Source organism: Salmo trutta, chromosome 37 (assembly GCF_901001165.1).
Source record: "Salmo trutta chromosome 37, fSalTru1.1, whole genome shotgun sequence".
Taxonomy (NCBI): domain Eukaryota; kingdom Metazoa; phylum Chordata; class Actinopteri; order Salmoniformes; family Salmonidae; genus Salmo; species Salmo trutta.
In genome coordinates, this window is record NC_042993.1 from 2675544 (window position 1) to 2691855 (window position 16312).

The window sequence follows — 16312 nt, forward strand, 5'->3', positions numbered from 1 at the left end:
CATTTCAACCAAAAATCTAAGTTAAAGAATAGGACTAAATCAAATCAAACTTTAAATGTGTTTTGAATACAGTTTGATTTAGTCCTATTCTTTAACTTAGATTTTTGGTTGAAATGGAGACGTGAATCCAACATATTTATTATCTTGTAGATTCCATTTTAAAACCCTAGGCCTATATGTATTGTCTATTTTTAGTAGAATCCTGGGCTGAATTTAAACAACAGCTGTTGATGACTTCCCAATTCTATATAAACAAATAGCATCATTGATATATGATTGATAAAGTATGGTTACATTTAATTTGCTCTGTTAAATCTATCCTTTGGAATGACTTACATATCATCCGTGAATGTATTTAGTGGAGATTTCCCAACAATCATGTTCAAGATAGCACATTGGTAATAGTCAGTGACAAACTCAGCAGGGCTTGGTTAGAACCCTGAATGGGTAACCAAAGTGATAACTGTAGATAATTAAACTCTCCATCCAGGACGTGCTGCCCAGCCTAGTGTATTTTCTTATAGTTGATATAATGTTGAAGAGCTGACATTATTGCAAAGTAATGCATTCAACATATTTATATAATTGGTTAACATGATGGCATAATCCTGTGGTTGGAATGTCACCCCCAAGGACTTTTTGCAAATCTAATGTATTTTCCACATCACAATAGGTTAACAGATTACATTGAAACAACATTGATTTAATCAGTTTGCAGTTTTAGCATAGGAACTAGACAGGCTTTGTTCTAAGGTTTATTAAGAAGTTGTGTCAATACTGAACTAGGAAGAAGTGACTGGTACTGTCTTACATTTACAGGACAAATTACAGGCCAAATACAACAGACAAACACACGTCAGACAAATGTGACAATCAGAGAGTGGGAAAGCCACTGTTTATTCACGACAGTAAGACATTTATAAAAATGACACATAGAAAAATAGCCATCTCTGCTTCTCCTTGTCCTGTCCTCCTTCACTTCTTGGCAGAAGCCTTCTGGGTGTAGAGCTGGTAGATCTGTTCACAGGCGATGGAGAGGCCCACCACCAGAGAGACAAACTCCTCAAAGTTCACCTTCCCATCACCATTCTGGTCCAGATCCTTCATGATCGTGTCTATGGCGGCTGGGTCCTTCTGGGACTGAGAGGGAAGGAGAGATGGAGGGGATGAAGAGAATGAGTAAGAGAGAGATGGGAGGAGGGAAGGAGAGATGGGGGAGATGGAGAGAATGAGTAAGAGAGAGAGCGAGAGAGAAAGAGAGATAGATGGGAGGAGGAGAGAGAGATGGGAGGAGGTAGATTGACTTTGGATACTCTTTATTCTAATAAAGTGAGAGAGAAATCAGAATGAGAGGTAAAGAGCGCGAGATGAGCGACAGAGAGAAAGTGTAGAGGGACATAAGAGAGAGAGAAAGGGATGTCAGTGTTACCTTCAGGAAGCTGGCCAGTTCTGTCTGCATCAGCTCTTTCAGCTCCTTCTTGCTCAGTGTGTTGCCATCACCATCCTTTTCAGCATAGCGATGGAACACCATGATCAGGGACTCCATGGAACTCTCCAACTCAGACGGCATGGCTGCAGATATTGACAAACTGAGGAGGGGAGAGATTATGTAATTTAGGGTGGGTGTACTACTGTAGTCCCTGTATCCAAGTTCACTTACACACTGGAGATCCTGCAACAGCCGGGCTGCTGGTTCAAACCCAACTCAGGCCAGTTCCATTGAGTCACTACTTCTTATCTCTATTAGACAGATAATATAGCCTACCCCTACAATTAGTCTTTAAGACAAACACACAATGCACTTTTAGAGAGGATAGGAGTTGGCCTTTGGCTCTGTAATCACATTCCTTGGCTGCTGTAGAGTTCCATTCCTTCCACTCCTTATCACACATTCCCTCTACTGTCGACCCCTCTTTCTTTTAGTGCCTACACCTTTTCTTTGGGAACATCCAACATCTCTAGCTGTGTAGACTGTCCTTTAACCTCTGGTTTTGCAACAGTTCAGTGTAAAGACGATCAGGCTGTTGAAAATTGGTGAGTAATAATGCCTATAAAATGACTTGAACCCGCTGAGAAAAACGTTTGTAGGTCAAAGAGTTCTAAAAACAAAAACATTGCTTCAATGAAACATGAAAAGGTTAGCCTATAGATATACTACATTATGTCAATCAGTAAATAGTATGGCCCATCAAACTGCATAACAAACCATAGAATAACTGATTTCTGAATCAAAGCAAGCAAAGACTGATAAACATTTAAGCCTACAAGTTTGCCATTAACGAGACAGATCATTAGCTAGGCACACTTTATAAACCCGAAACAGTTATTAAAGTTATTTGAGACCTGTTTATTACAGTAGATAACCTACTCCGTTACGATGGACGCTAAGGTATAGAAAAAGCGAAAAACTGTTACTTACCGAACTGAGAGCCGCTGGAGAACAGGGTGGGGAAGTATCGTACTGCGCAAGAGCTTCGAGAATTTAAAGAGAGCAGGCAACGCCCATCTGATTGTGTGTTTTAGCCTGTTTCCCAGCGACGATGTCTGAGAGCCTGGTCTCAGAGCATTTCGTATTATTATTTATGTAAATCCGAGGCACTCCATTTAGTGTATGGTAAAGTTATGTATTAAATTGTCGATGTCCATCCCCATTTCGTATGATATGTTACGAATTATAATTCTTATTATATGTTTCGAATTTGCAAAATGTACAATATGTTACGAATTTGCAAAACGTACTATATGACAAGCATTTTACACCCGCAATATCATCTGCATGCAACAATTTCAAAGATTTTACTGAGTTACAGTTCATATAAGGAAATCAGTCAATTGAAATCAATTCATTTGGCCCTAATCTATGGATTTCACATGACTGGGCAGAGGTGCAGCCATGGGTTGGCAGCCAGGCCCACCCACTGGGGAGCCAGGCCCAGCCAATCAGAATCAGTTTTTCCCCACAAAATGGCTTTATTGCAGACAGCAACCCCCCTCTCAGACGATCCCACAGGTGAAGAAGCTGAATGTGGAGATCCTGGGCTGGCATGGTTACATGCCGTTGTGAGACGGTTGGACGTATTTCCAAATTCTCTAAAACGATGTTGGAGGCAGCTTATGGTAGAGAAATAAACATTAAATTATATGGCAACAGCTCTGGTGGACATTCCTCCATCCAGCATACCAATTGCACACTCCCTCAATGCTTGGGACATCTGTGGTATTGTGTTGTGTGACAAAACTGCACATTTTAAAGTGGCCTTTTATTGTCCCCAGCACAAGGTGCACCTGTGTAATGATCATGTTGTTTAATCAGGTTCTTAATATGCCACACCTGTCAGGTGGATGGATTATCTTGGCAAAGGAGAAATGCTCAGTACAATGGATGTAATCAAATTTGTGCACAAAATTTGAGAGAAATAACCTTTATTGTGCGAATGGAACATTTCTGGGAATGTACATGTTTATATTTTTGTTCAGTGTATGTGTATGCATCCAATAAAATTTGATTTGATTCATGTTTCAAATTTGCAAAACATATGATATTTAACAAATTCTAGCTAGGTGGCTAACATTAGCTAACTGGCTAACATTAGCTGGGCTAGTGGTTAGGGTTAAGTTCAAAGGGTTATTTAGGGGAAGGGTTAGCTAACATGCTAAGTAGTTGCAAAGTAGCTAAAAAGTAGTAAGTAAACTCAGCAAAAAAAGAAACGTCCTCTCACTGTCAGCTGCATTTATTTTCAGCAAACTTAAAACCTGTTGGGGCTAGGGGGCAGTATTTGCACGGCCGGATTAAAAAACGTACCCTGATTTAAACTGGTTACTACTCTTGCCCAGAAATGAGAATATACATATAATTGGTAGATTTGGATAGAAAACACTCTAAAGTTTCTAAAACTGTTTGAATGGTGTCTGTGAGTATAACAGAACTCATATGGCAGGCCAAAACCTGAGAAGATTCCATACAGGAAGTGCCCTGTCTGACAATTTGTTCTCCTTCTGTTGCATCTCTATCGAAAATACAGCATCTCTGCTGTAACGTGACATTTTCTAAGGCTTCCATTGGCTCTCAGAAGGCGCCAGAAAGTGGAATGACATGTCTCCTGTCTCTGGGCGAAGAACAGCAGGAGATTTTGTGAGTGGTCAGGCTGGGAACAGTGACACTGGAGATGCGCGTTCATGAGAATTCTAAACATTTTTCTTTCAGCCTTTGAATGAATACAACGTCGCCCAGTTGGAATAGCATAAAAATTGATTTTAAACAGCGTTTGACATGCTTCGAAGTACGGTAATGGAATATTTTGAATTTTTTTGTCACGAAATGCGCTCGGGCGTCACCCTTCGGATAGTGACTTGAACGCACGAACAAAGCGGAGCTATTTGGATATAACTATGGATTATTTGGAACCAAAACAACATTTGTTGTTGAAGTAAAAGTCCTGGGAGTGCATTCTGATGAAGAACAGCAAAGGTAATCCAATTTGTCTTATTGTAAATCTGAGTTTGGTGAGGGCCAAACTTGGTGGGTGTCAAATTAGCTAGCCGTGATGGCCGGGCTATGTACTCAGAATATTGCAAAATGTGCTTTCGCCGAAAAGCTATTTTAAAATCTGACACCGCGATTGCATAAAGGAGTTCTGTATCTATAATTCTTAAAATAATTGTTATGTTTTTTGTGAACGTTTATCGTGAGTAATTTAGTAAATTCACCGGAAGTTTCGGTGGGTATGCTAGTTCTGAATGTCACATGCTAATGTAAAAAGCTGTTTTTTGATATAAATATGAACTTGATTGAACAAAACATGCATGTATTGTATAACATAATGTCCTAGGAGTGTCATCTGATGAAGATCATCAAAGGTTAGTGCTGCATTTAGCTGTGGTTTTGTTTTTTGTGACATTATATGCTAGCTTGAAAAATGGGTGTCTGATTATTTCTGGCAGGGTACCCTGCTGACATAATCTAATGTTTTGCTTTCGCTGTAAAGCCTTTTTGAAATCGGACAGTGTGGTTAGATAAAGGAGAGTCTTGTCTTTAAAATGGTGTAAAATAGTCATATGCTAGCGGAACACCACTCCAATATCCAATGATTGGGCGTGGCGCGAAATACAAACTCCTCGAAAATACGAAAACTTCCATTTTTCAAACATATCACTACTTTACAGCATTTTTCTCGTAAAAAAGCGATAATATTCTGACCGGGAGACGTCCTTTCCGTTCAAAGACTCAAAATCTAAAATGGACTCTTCACATGCATGCGCGCACCCGTCTCATTGTTCTCAGATCGACCACTTACCAAATGCGCTACTGTTTTTCAGCCATGGCCTGCAGAGTCATCATTCAACGTTCTGGCGCCTTCTTAGAGCCTATGGGAGCCTCAGAAAGTGTCACGTTACAGCAGAGATCCTTTGTTTTGGATAGAGATGACAAAGAAGGCCAAGAAATGGTCAGACAGGGTACATCCTGTAGAGAATCTTCTCAGGTTTTGGCCTGCCATTTGAGTTCTGTTATACTCACGGACACCATTCAAACAGTTTTAGAAACGTTGGAGTGTTTTCTATCCAAAGCTACTAATTATATGCATATTCTAGTTTCTGGGCAGGAGTAACAACCAGATTAAATCGGGTACGTTTTTTATCCGGCTGTGAAAATACTGCCCCCTATCCATAACAACTTAAACCCTTTACAGTGAAAATCTGTGAAGTTATTCAGATTTTTACGAATTATCTTTGAAAGAGAGGGTCCTGAAAAAAGGACGTTTCTTTTTTTGCTGAGTTTAGTTGAAAAGTTTCTAATTAGCTAAAATGCTAAAGTTGTCTATGATGAGATTCAAACTCACAACCTTTAAGTAATCTTCTGCCTTATGCAACCATACCAAACGTAACATATCATACTAAATTGAGTGTCTCGGATTCACATTTTCTGTGTTACATCTAGTCTATGAGACCAGAGCTGCTGAGAGAGAGAGAGCAGGGAAGGGGAGAGGGAATTTGAGATAAGGCTTGATGTCATCTTTCAGTTATCTCAACTTAAACATGATGAAATAACACAGATGGAGAGAGGGGTGACAAGAGTGCACACTAGTATGTTTGTAAGAATAGTTCTATGGATGAAGAGGGTGGGATGAAGTTTGAATAAAATGTGATGTTATTGTCCCCAGAGAGAGAATACATTTACATCAGTTGGAGCGTCATTGGCTTTGAGACGGTCATGAATGAGTGCATTTAACTGGCACAAGAAGATACAAATAAAAAGCAACACAATCACCAAAAGATTGTTCAAACTCCAAAATGAAGATTGGTAAACTGCAATGCACTATGCACACCACAGGAGGCTGCTGATGGGAGGACGGCTCATAATAATGTTTAGTGCCAATGGCATTAAACACATGTAAACCATGCGTTTGATACGATTTCACCGATTCCGCTCCAGCCATTATCACGAGCCCATCCTCCCCAGTTAAGGTGCCACCAACCTCCTTTGATGCACACTTATCAGGAGTTGGCTGTATATTGGTCATGTTTGGCATCATCAGTTTAATACAGTATACAGTAGTCCTCCTGACCAGAAGAAAAAGTAATAGGCAAAGCATGTGTTCTTCTGACACATATGTGATGGATATTCCAAGCTGCTGTCCTATTGCTCCCCAGCATCAGAACAGCACAGCCAGTCACTGATATTCATGACAATCAACTCTCCGTCTTTTGGGTCTTGTGTTACATAGTATAATTAACCTCTTTCTACATACATACAGTTGAAGTCGGAAGTTTACATACACTTAGGTTGGAGTCATTAAAACTCGTTTTTCAACCACTCAACCAGTTAACAAACTATAGTTTTGGCAAGTCGGTTAAGACATCTACTTTCTGCATGACACAAGTAGTTTTTCCAACAATTGTTTACAGACAGATTATTTCACTTATAATTCACTGTATCACAATTCCAGTGGGTCAGAGGTTTACATACACTAAGTTGACTGTGCCTTTAAACAGCTTGGAAAATTCCAGAAAATGATGTCATGGCTTTAGAAGCTTCTGATAGGCTAATTGACATCATTTGAGTCAATTGGAGGTGTACCTGTGGATGTATTTCAAGGCCAAACTTCAAACTCAGTGCCTCTTTGCTTGACATCATGGGAAAATCAAAAGAAATCAGCCAAGACCTCAGAAAACAAATTGTAGACCTCCACAAGTCTGGTTCATCCTTGGGAGCAATTTCCAAACAACTGAAGGTACCACGTTCATCTGTACAAACAATAGTACGCAAGTATAAACGCCATGGGACCACGCAGCCGTCATACCGCTCAGGAAGGAGACGCGTTCTATCTCCTAGAGATTAATGTACTTTGGTGCGAAAAGTGAAAATCAATCCCAGAACAACAGCAAAGGACCTTGTGAAGATGCTGGAGGAAACAGGTACAAAAGTATCCACATCCACAGTAAAACGAGAACTATATCGACACAACCTGAAAGGCCGCTCAGCAAGGAAGAAGCCACTGCTCCAAAACCGCCATACAAAAAGCCAGACTACAGGTTGCAACTGCACATGGGGACAAAGATGGTACTTTTTGGAGAAATGTCCTCTGGTCTGATGAAACAAAAAAATAACTGTTTGGCCATAATGACCATCGTTATGTTTGGAGGAAAAAGGGGAGGCTTGCAAGCCGAAGAACAGCATCCCAACCGTGAAGCACAGTGGTGGCAGCATCATGTTGTGGGGATGCTTTGCTGCAGGAGGGACTGGTGCACTTCACAAAATAGATAGCATCACGAGGCAGGAAAATTATGTGGATATACTGAAGCAACAGCTCAAGACATCAGTCAGGAAGTTAAAGCTTGGTCGCAAATGGGTCTTACAAATGGACAATGACCCCAAGCATACTTCCAAAGTTGTGGAAAATGGCTTAAGGACAACAAAGTCAAGGTATTGGAGTGGCCATCACAAAGCCGTGACCTCATTCCCATCGAATTTTTGGCAGAACTTGATAAGCGTGTGTTAGTAAGGAGGCCTACAAATCTGACTCAGTTACACCAGCTCTGTCAGGAGGAATGGGCCAAAATTCACCCAACTTATTGTGGGAAGCTTTTGAAAGGCTTCCCGAAATGTTTGACCCAAGTTAAACAATTTAAAGGCAATGCTACCAGATACTAATTGAGTGTATGTAAACTTCTGACCCCCTGGGAATGTTATGAAAGAAATAAAAGCTGAAATAAATAATTCTCTACTATTATTTTGACATTTCACATTCTTAAAATAAAGTGGTGATCCTAACTGATCTATGAAATATAATTTTTACTAGGATTAAATGTCAGGAATTGTGAAAAACTGTGTTTGAATGTATTTGGCTGAGGTGTATGTAAACTACCGACTTCACTGTATATTATTTGACTGTTCTATTTTCTTTCATTCTGCACATAAACAATATGCTTTATTGTCACATACACCAGTTAGGTGCAGTGAAATGTGTTGTTTTACAGGGCCACCATAGTAGCACGGCGCCCCTGGAGCAAGTTAGGGTTAAGTGCCTGGTTCAAGGGCACATCGGCAGGTTGTCTGTGGATCTCTCCGTGTGCCTGTGGTAGGAGGGGTGGGTCTGCTAGTTTTCTATGGATCTCTCCATGTATCTGTGGTAGGAGGGGTGGGTCTGCTAGTTTTCTATGGATCTCTCCATGTGTCTGTGGTAGGAGGGGTGGGTCTGCTAGTTTTCTATGGATCTCTCCATGTGTCTGTGGTAGGAGGGGTGGGTCTGCTAGTTTTCTATGGATCTCTCCATGTATCTGTGGTAGGAGGGGTGGGTCTGCTAGTTTTCTATGGATCTCTCCATGTGTCTGTGGTAGGAGGGGTGGGTCTGCTAGTTTTCTATGGATCTCTCCATGTATCTGTGGTAGGAGGGGTGGGTCTGCTAGTTTTCTATGGATCTCTCCATGTGTCTGTGGTAGGAGGTGTGGGTCTGCTAGTTTTCTATTGATCTCTCCATGTGCCTGTGGTAGGAGGGATGGGTCTGCTAGTTTTCTATGGTTCTCTCCATGTGTCTGTGGTAGGAGGGGTGGGTCTGCTAGTTTTCTATGGATCTCTCCATGTGCCTGTGGTAGGAGGGGTGGGTCTGCTAGTTTTCTATGGATCTCTCCATGTGTCTGTGGTAGGAGGGGTGGGTCTGCTAGTTTTCTATGGATCTCTCCATGTGCCTGTGGTAGGACGGGAGGGTCTGCTAGTTTTCTATGGATCTCTCCATGTATCTGTGGTAGGAGAGGTCGGTCTGCTAGTTTTCTAAGGATCTCTCCATGTGTCTGTGGTAGGAGGGGTGGGTCTGCTAGTTTTCTATGGATCTCTCCATGTGCCTGTGGTAGGAGAGGTCGGTCTGCTAGTTTTCTATGGATCTCTCCTTGTGTCTGTGGTAGGAGGTGTGGGTCTGCTGGTTCTCTCTTTGTGTCTGTGGTAGGAGGGGTGGGTCTGCTGGTTCTCCCCATGTGTCTGTGGTAGGAGGGGTGGGTCTGCTAGTTTTCTATGGATCTCTCCATGTGTTTGTGGTAGGACAGGAGGCTCTGCTAGTTTTCTATTGATCTCTCCATGTATCTGTGGTAGGACAGGAGGCTCTGCTAGTTTTCTATTGATCTCTCCATGTATCTGTGGTAGGAGGGGTGGGTCTGCTAGTTTATATGGATCTCTCCATGTATCTGTGGTAGGAGGGGTGGGTCTGCTAGTTTTCTATGGATCTCTCCATGTGCCTGTGGTAGGAGGGATGGGTCTGCTAGTTTTCTATGGTTCTCTCCATGTGTCTGTGGTAGGAGGGGTGGGTCTGCTAGTTTTCTATGGATCTCTCCATGTGTCTGTGGTAGGAGGGGTGGGTCTGCTAGTTTTCTATGGATCTCTCCATGTGTCTGTGGTAGGAGGGGTGGGTCTGCTAGTTTTCTATGGATCTCTCCATGTGCCTGTGGTAGGAGGGATGGGTCTGCTAGTTTTCTATGGTTCTCTCCATGTGTCTGTGGTAGGAGGGGTGGGTCTGCTAGTTTTCTATGGATCTCTCCATGTGTCTGTGGTAGGAGGGGTGGGTCTGCTGGTTCTCCCCATGTGTCTGTGGTAGGAGGGGTGGGTCTGCTAGTTTTCTATGGATCTCTCCATGTGTCTGTGGTAGGACAGGAGGCTCTGCTAGTTTTCTATGGTTCTCTCCATGTGTCTGTGGTAGGAGGGGTGGGTCTGCTAGTTTTCTATGGATCTCTCCATGTGTCTGTGGTAGGAGGGGTGGGTCTGCTAGTTTTCTATGGATCTCTCCATGTATCTGTGGTAGGAGGGGTGGGTCTGCTGGTTCTCTCCATGTGTCTGTGGTAGGAGTGGTGGGTCTGCTAGTTTTCTATGGATCTCTCCATGTGCCTGTGGTAGGAGGGGTGGGTCTGCTGGTTTTCTATGGATCTCTCCATGTGTCTGTGGTAGGAGGGGTGGGTCTGCTAGTTTTCTATGGATCTCTCCATGTGTATGTGGTAGGAGGGTTGGGTCTGCTAGTTTTCTATGGATCTCTCCATGTGTCTGTGGTAGGAGGGGTGGGTCTGCTAGTTTTCTATGGATCTCTCCATGTGTCTGTGGTAGGAGGGGTGGGTCTGCTAGTTTTCTATGGATCTCTCCATGTGTCTGTGGTAGGAGGGGTGGGTCTGCTAGTTTTCTATGGATCTCTCCATGTGTCTGTGGTAGGAAGGGTGGGTCTGCTAGTTTTCTATGGATCTCTCCATGTATCTGTGGTAGGAGGGGTGGGTCTGCTAGTTTTATATGGATCTCTCCATGTATCTGTGGTAGGAGGGGTGGGTCTGCTAGTTTTCTATGGATCTCTCCATGTATCTGTGGTAGGAGGGGTGGGTCTGCTAGTTTTCTATGGATCTCTCCATGTATCTGTGGTAGGAGGGGTGGGTCTGCTAGTTTTCTATGGATCTCTCCATGTGCCTGTGGTAGGAGGGATGGGTCTGCTAGTTTTCTATGGTTCTCTCCATGTGTCTGTGGTAGGAGGGGTGGGTCTGCTAGTTTTCTATGGATCTCTCCATGTGCCTGTGGTAGGAGGGGTGGGTCTGCTAGTTTTCTATGGATCTCTCCATGTGTCTGTGGTAGGAGGGGTGGGTCTGCTAGTTTTCTATGGATCTCTCCATGTGCCTGTGGTAGGACGGGAGGGTCTGCTAGTTTTCTATGGATCTCTCCATGTATCTGTGGTAGGAGAGGTCGGTCTGCTAGTTTTCTAAGGATCTCTCCATGTGTCTGTGGTAGGAGGGGTGGGTCTGCTAGTTTTCTATGGATCTCTCCATGTGCCTGTGGTAGGAGAGGTCGGTCTGCTAGTTTTCTATGGATCTCTCCTTGTGTCTGTGGTAGGAGGTGTGGGTCTGCTGGTTCTCTCTTTGTGTCTGTGGTAGGAGGGGTGGGTCTGCTGGTTCTCCCCATGTGTCTGTGGTAGGAGGGGTGGGTCTGCTAGTTTTCTATGGATCTCTCCATGTATCTGTGGTAGGAGGGGTGGGTCTGCTAGTTTTCTATGGATCTCTCCATGTGTCTGTGGTAGGAGGGGTGGGTCTGCTAGTTTTCTATGGATCTCTCCATGTGTCTGTGGTAGGAGGGGTGGGTCTGCTAGTTTTCTATGGATCTCTCCATGTATCTGTGGTAGGAGGGGTGGGTCTGCTAGTTTTCTATGGATCTCTCCATGTGTCTGTGGTAGGAGGGGTGGGTCTGCTAGTTTTCTATGGATCTCTCCATGTATCTGTGGTAGGAGGGGTGGGTCTGCTAGTTTTCTATGGATCTCTCCATGTGTCTGTGGTAGGAGGTGTGGGTCTGCTAGTTTTCTATTGATCTCTCCATGTGCCTGTGGTAGGAGGGATGGGTCTGCTAGTTTTCTATGGTTCTCTCCATGTGTCTGTGGTAGGAGGGGTGGGTCTGCTAGTTTTCTATGGATCTCTCCATGTGCCTGTGGTAGGAGGGGTGGGTCTGCTAGTTTTCTATGGATCTCTCCATGTGTCTGTGGTAGGAGGGGTGGGTCTGCTAGTTTTCTATGGATCTCTCCATGTGCCTGTGGTAGGACGGGAGGGTCTGCTAGTTTTCTATGGATCTCTCCATGTATCTGTGGTAGGAGAGGTCGGTCTGCTAGTTTTCTAAGGATCTCTCCATGTGTCTGTGGTAGGAGGGGTGGGTCTGCTAGTTTTCTATGGATCTCTCCATGTGCCTGTGGTAGGAGAGGTCGGTCTGCTAGTTTTCTATGGATCTCTCCTTGTGTCTGTGGTAGGAGGTGTGGGTCTGCTGGTTCTCTCTTTGTGTCTGTGGTAGGAGGGGTGGGTCTGCTGGTTCTCCCCATGTGTCTGTGGTAGGAGGGGTGGGTCTGCTAGTTTTCTATGGATCTCTCCATGTGTTTGTGGTAGGACAGGAGGCTCTGCTAGTTTTCTATTGATCTCTCCATGTATCTGTGGTAGGACAGGAGGCTCTGCTAGTTTTCTATTGATCTCTCCATGTATCTGTGGTAGGAGGGGTGGGTCTGCTAGTTTATATGGATCTCTCCATGTATCTGTGGTAGGAGGGGTGGGTCTGCTAGTTTTCTATGGATCTCTCCATGTGCCTGTGGTAGGAGGGATGGGTCTGCTAGTTTTCTATGGTTCTCTCCATGTGTCTGTGGTAGGAGGGGTGGGTCTGCTAGTTTTCTATGGATCTCTCCATGTGTCTGTGGTAGGAGGGGTGGGTCTGCTAGTTTTCTATGGATCTCTCCATGTGTCTGTGGTAGGAGGGGTGGGTCTGCTAGTTTTCTATGGATCTCTCCATGTGCCTGTGGTAGGAGGGATGGGTCTGCTAGTTTTCTATGGTTCTCTCCATGTGTCTGTGGTAGGAGGGGTGGGTCTGCTAGTTTTCTATGGATCTCTCCATGTGTCTGTGGTAGGAGGGGTGGGTCTGCTGGTTCTCCCCATGTGTCTGTGGTAGGAGGGGTGGGTCTGCTAGTTTTCTATGGATCTCTCCATGTGTCTGTGGTAGGACAGGAGGCTCTGCTAGTTTTCTATGGTTCTCTCCATGTGTCTGTGGTAGGAGGGGTGGGTCTGCTAGTTTTCTATGGATCTCTCCATGTGTCTGTGGTAGGAGGGGTGGGTCTGCTAGTTTTCTATGGATCTCTCCATGTATCTGTGGTAGGAGGGGTGGGTCTGCTGGTTCTCTCCATGTGTCTGTGGTAGGAGTGGTGGGTCTGCTAGTTTTCTATGGATCTCTCCATGTGCCTGTGGTAGGAGGGGTGGGTCTGCTGGTTTTCTATGGATCTCTCCATGTGTCTGTGGTAGGAGGGGTGGGTCTGCTAGTTTTCTATGGATCTCTCCATGTGTATGTGGTAGGAGGGTTGGGTCTGCTAGTTTTCTATGGATCTCTCCATGTGTCTGTGGTAGGAGGGGTGGGTCTGCTAGTTTTCTATGGATCTCTCCATGTGTCTGTGGTAGGAGGGGTGGGTCTGCTAGTTTTCTATGGATCTCTCCATGTGTCTGTGGTAGGAGGGGTGGGTCTGCTAGTTTTCTATGGATCTCTCCATGTGTCTGTGGTAGGAAGGGTGGGTCTGCTAGTTTTCTATGGATCTCTCCATGTATCTGTGGTAGGAGGGGTGGGTCTGCTAGTTTTATATGGATCTCTCCATGTATCTGTGGTAGGAGGGGTGGGTCTGCTAGTTTTCTATGGATCTCTCCATGTATCTGTGGTAGGAGGGGTGGGTCTGCTAGTTTTCTATGGATCTCTCCATGTATCTGTGGTAGGAGGGGTGGGTCTGCTAGTTTTCTATGGATCTCTCCATGTGCCTGTGGTAGGAGGGATGGGTCTGCTAGTTTTCTATGGTTCTCTCCATGTGTCTGTGGTAGGAGGGGTGGGTCTGCTAGTTTTCTATGGATCTCTCCATGTGCCTGTGGTAGGAGGGGTGGGTCTGCTAGTTTTCTATGGATCTCTCCATGTGTCTGTGGTAGGAGGGGTGGGTCTGCTAGTTTTCTATGGATCTCTCCATGTGCCTGTGGTAGGACGGGAGGGTCTGCTAGTTTTCTATGGATCTCTCCATGTATCTGTGGTAGGAGAGGTCGGTCTGCTAGTTTTCTAAGGATCTCTCCATGTGTCTGTGGTAGGAGGGGTGGGTCTGCTAGTTTTCTATGGATCTCTCCATGTGCCTGTGGTAGGAGAGGTCGGTCTGCTAGTTTTCTATGGATCTCTCCTTGTGTCTGTGGTAGGAGGTGTGGGTCTGCTGGTTCTCTCTTTGTGTCTGTGGTAGGAGGGGTGGGTCTGCTGGTTCTCCCCATGTGTCTGTGGTAGGAGGGGTGGGTCTGCTAGTTTTCTTTGGATCTCTCCATGTGTTTGTGGTAGGACAGGAGGCTCTGCTAGTTTTCTATTGATCTCTCCATGTATCTGTGGTAGGAGGGGTGGGTCTGCTAGTTTATATGGATCTCTCCATGTATCTGTGGTAGGAGGGGTGGGTCTGCTAGTTTTCTATGGATCTCTCCATGTGCCTGTGGTAGGAGGGATGGGTCTGCTAGTTTTCTATGGTTCTCTCCATGTGTCTGTGGTAGGAGGGGTGGGTCTGCTAGTTTTCTATGGATCTTTCCATGTGTCTGTGGTAGGAGGGGTGGGTCTGCTGGTTCTCCCCATGTGTCTGTGGTAGGAGGGGTGGGTCTGCTAGTTTTCTATGGATCTCTCCATGTGTCTGTGGTAGGACAGGAGGCTCTGCTAGTTTTCTATGGATCTCTCCATGTGTCTGTGGTAGGACGGGAGGGTCTGCTAGTTTTCTATGGATCTCTCCATGTGTCTGTGGTAGGAGGGATGGGTCTGCTGGTTCTCTCCATGTGTCTGTGGTAGGAGGGGTGGATCTGCTAGTTTTCTATGGATCTCTCCATGTGTCTGTGGTAGGAGGGGTGGGTCTGCTAGTTTTCTATGGATCTCTCCATGTATCTGTGGTAGGAGAGGTCGGTCTGCTAGTTTTCTATGGATCTCTCCATGTGTCTGTGGTAGGAGGGGTGGGTCTGTTAGTTTTCTATGGATCTCTCCATGTGCCTGTGGTAGGAGAGGTCGGTCTGCTAGTTTTCTATGGATCTCTCCTTGTGTCTGTGGTAGGAGGTGTGGGTCTGCTGGTTCTCTCTTTGTGTCTGTGGTAGGAGGGGTGGGTCTGCTGGTTCTCCCCATGTGTCTGTGGTAGGAGGGGTGGGTCTGCTAGTTTTCTATGGATCTCTCCATGTGTTTGTGGTAGGACAGGAGGCTCTGCTAGTTTTCTATTGATCTCTCCATGTGTCTGTGGTAGGAGGGGTGGGTCTGCTAGTTTTCTATGGATCTCTCCATGTGTCTGTGGTAGGACAGGAGGCTCTGCTAGTTTTCTATGGATCTCTCCATGTGTCTGTGGTAGGACGGGAGGGTCTGCTAGTTTTCTATGGATCTCTCCATGTGTCTGTGGTAGGAGGGATGGGTCTGCTGGTTCTCTCCATGTGTCTGTGGTAGGAGGGATGGGTCTGCTGGATCTCTCCATGTGTCTGTGGTAGGAGGGATGGGTCTGCTAGTTTTCTAGTATAAGTTCACATTTGAGAGTTGACTTGGTTTTGTCTTCCGGGATGTACAGTACCAGTCTAAAGTTTGGACATCTACTCATTCAAGGGTTTTCCTTTATTTTGACAATTTTCTACATTGTTGAATATTCTACAAACTATGAAATAACACATATGGAGTCATGTAGTAACCAAAAAGAGTGTGCAAAGCTGTCAAAGGCAAAGGGTGGCTACTTTGAATAATCTAAAATATATTCTGATTTGTTTAACACTTTTTTGGTTACTACATGATTCCATATGTTATTTCATAGTTTTGATGTCATCACTATTATTCTACAATGTAGAAAATAGTAAAAAATAAAGAAAAACCCAAGAATTAGTAGGTGTGTCCAAACTTTTGACTGGTACTATAATATATATATATATATATATATATATATATATATATTTGGGTAAATCTTGTTAGGAGTAGAACGGTTCGGTCAGAGTTCATAATATAACTATTATTTAGACTAATATGATTTTTTTGTCCTACATTCCACCTTGATCATCAGATCTTCTGCAGACCCATTTCCAAAAACTAAGTTGTTTGTACTTTCAAATAATATTCCTTTCATCAAAAATCCAGTGTACACTGGTGTGCTACAACTTTTAGTTAAAGCATCTTAGTACATGGTTGCTCTGTAAAAGGGATGTCAGATGTGTGTGTGTACCTGGAGCATCTATAAGGGGAACTTTGCCCATAGCAGCACTGAAGCGGCAGTGCTTACCTTGACTTGTCTGTTTCAAGTAGCTTAAACCAAGAAAAATCTAGAGACAGACA

The 16312-nt window shown here is 44.4% G+C and overlaps 1 protein-coding gene across 1 annotated transcript; it reads right to left on the reverse strand.

Moving 5' to 3' along the window:
- Positions 1-742: 742 nt before the first annotated feature.
- On the reverse strand, positions 743-2523 carry LOC115177300 (protein S100-A1). The gene is made up of 3 exons (XM_029737947.1): positions 2420-2523; positions 1430-1589; positions 743-1140 (listed from the first exon to the last, which is right to left on the reverse strand). Exons 2-3 carry the CDS (start codon positions 1568-1570, stop codon positions 976-978), a joined length of 306 nt encoding a protein of 101 aa, XP_029593807.1. The 5' UTR covers positions 1571-1589; positions 2420-2523; the 3' UTR covers positions 743-975.
- Positions 2524-16312: the final 13789 nt, after the last annotated feature.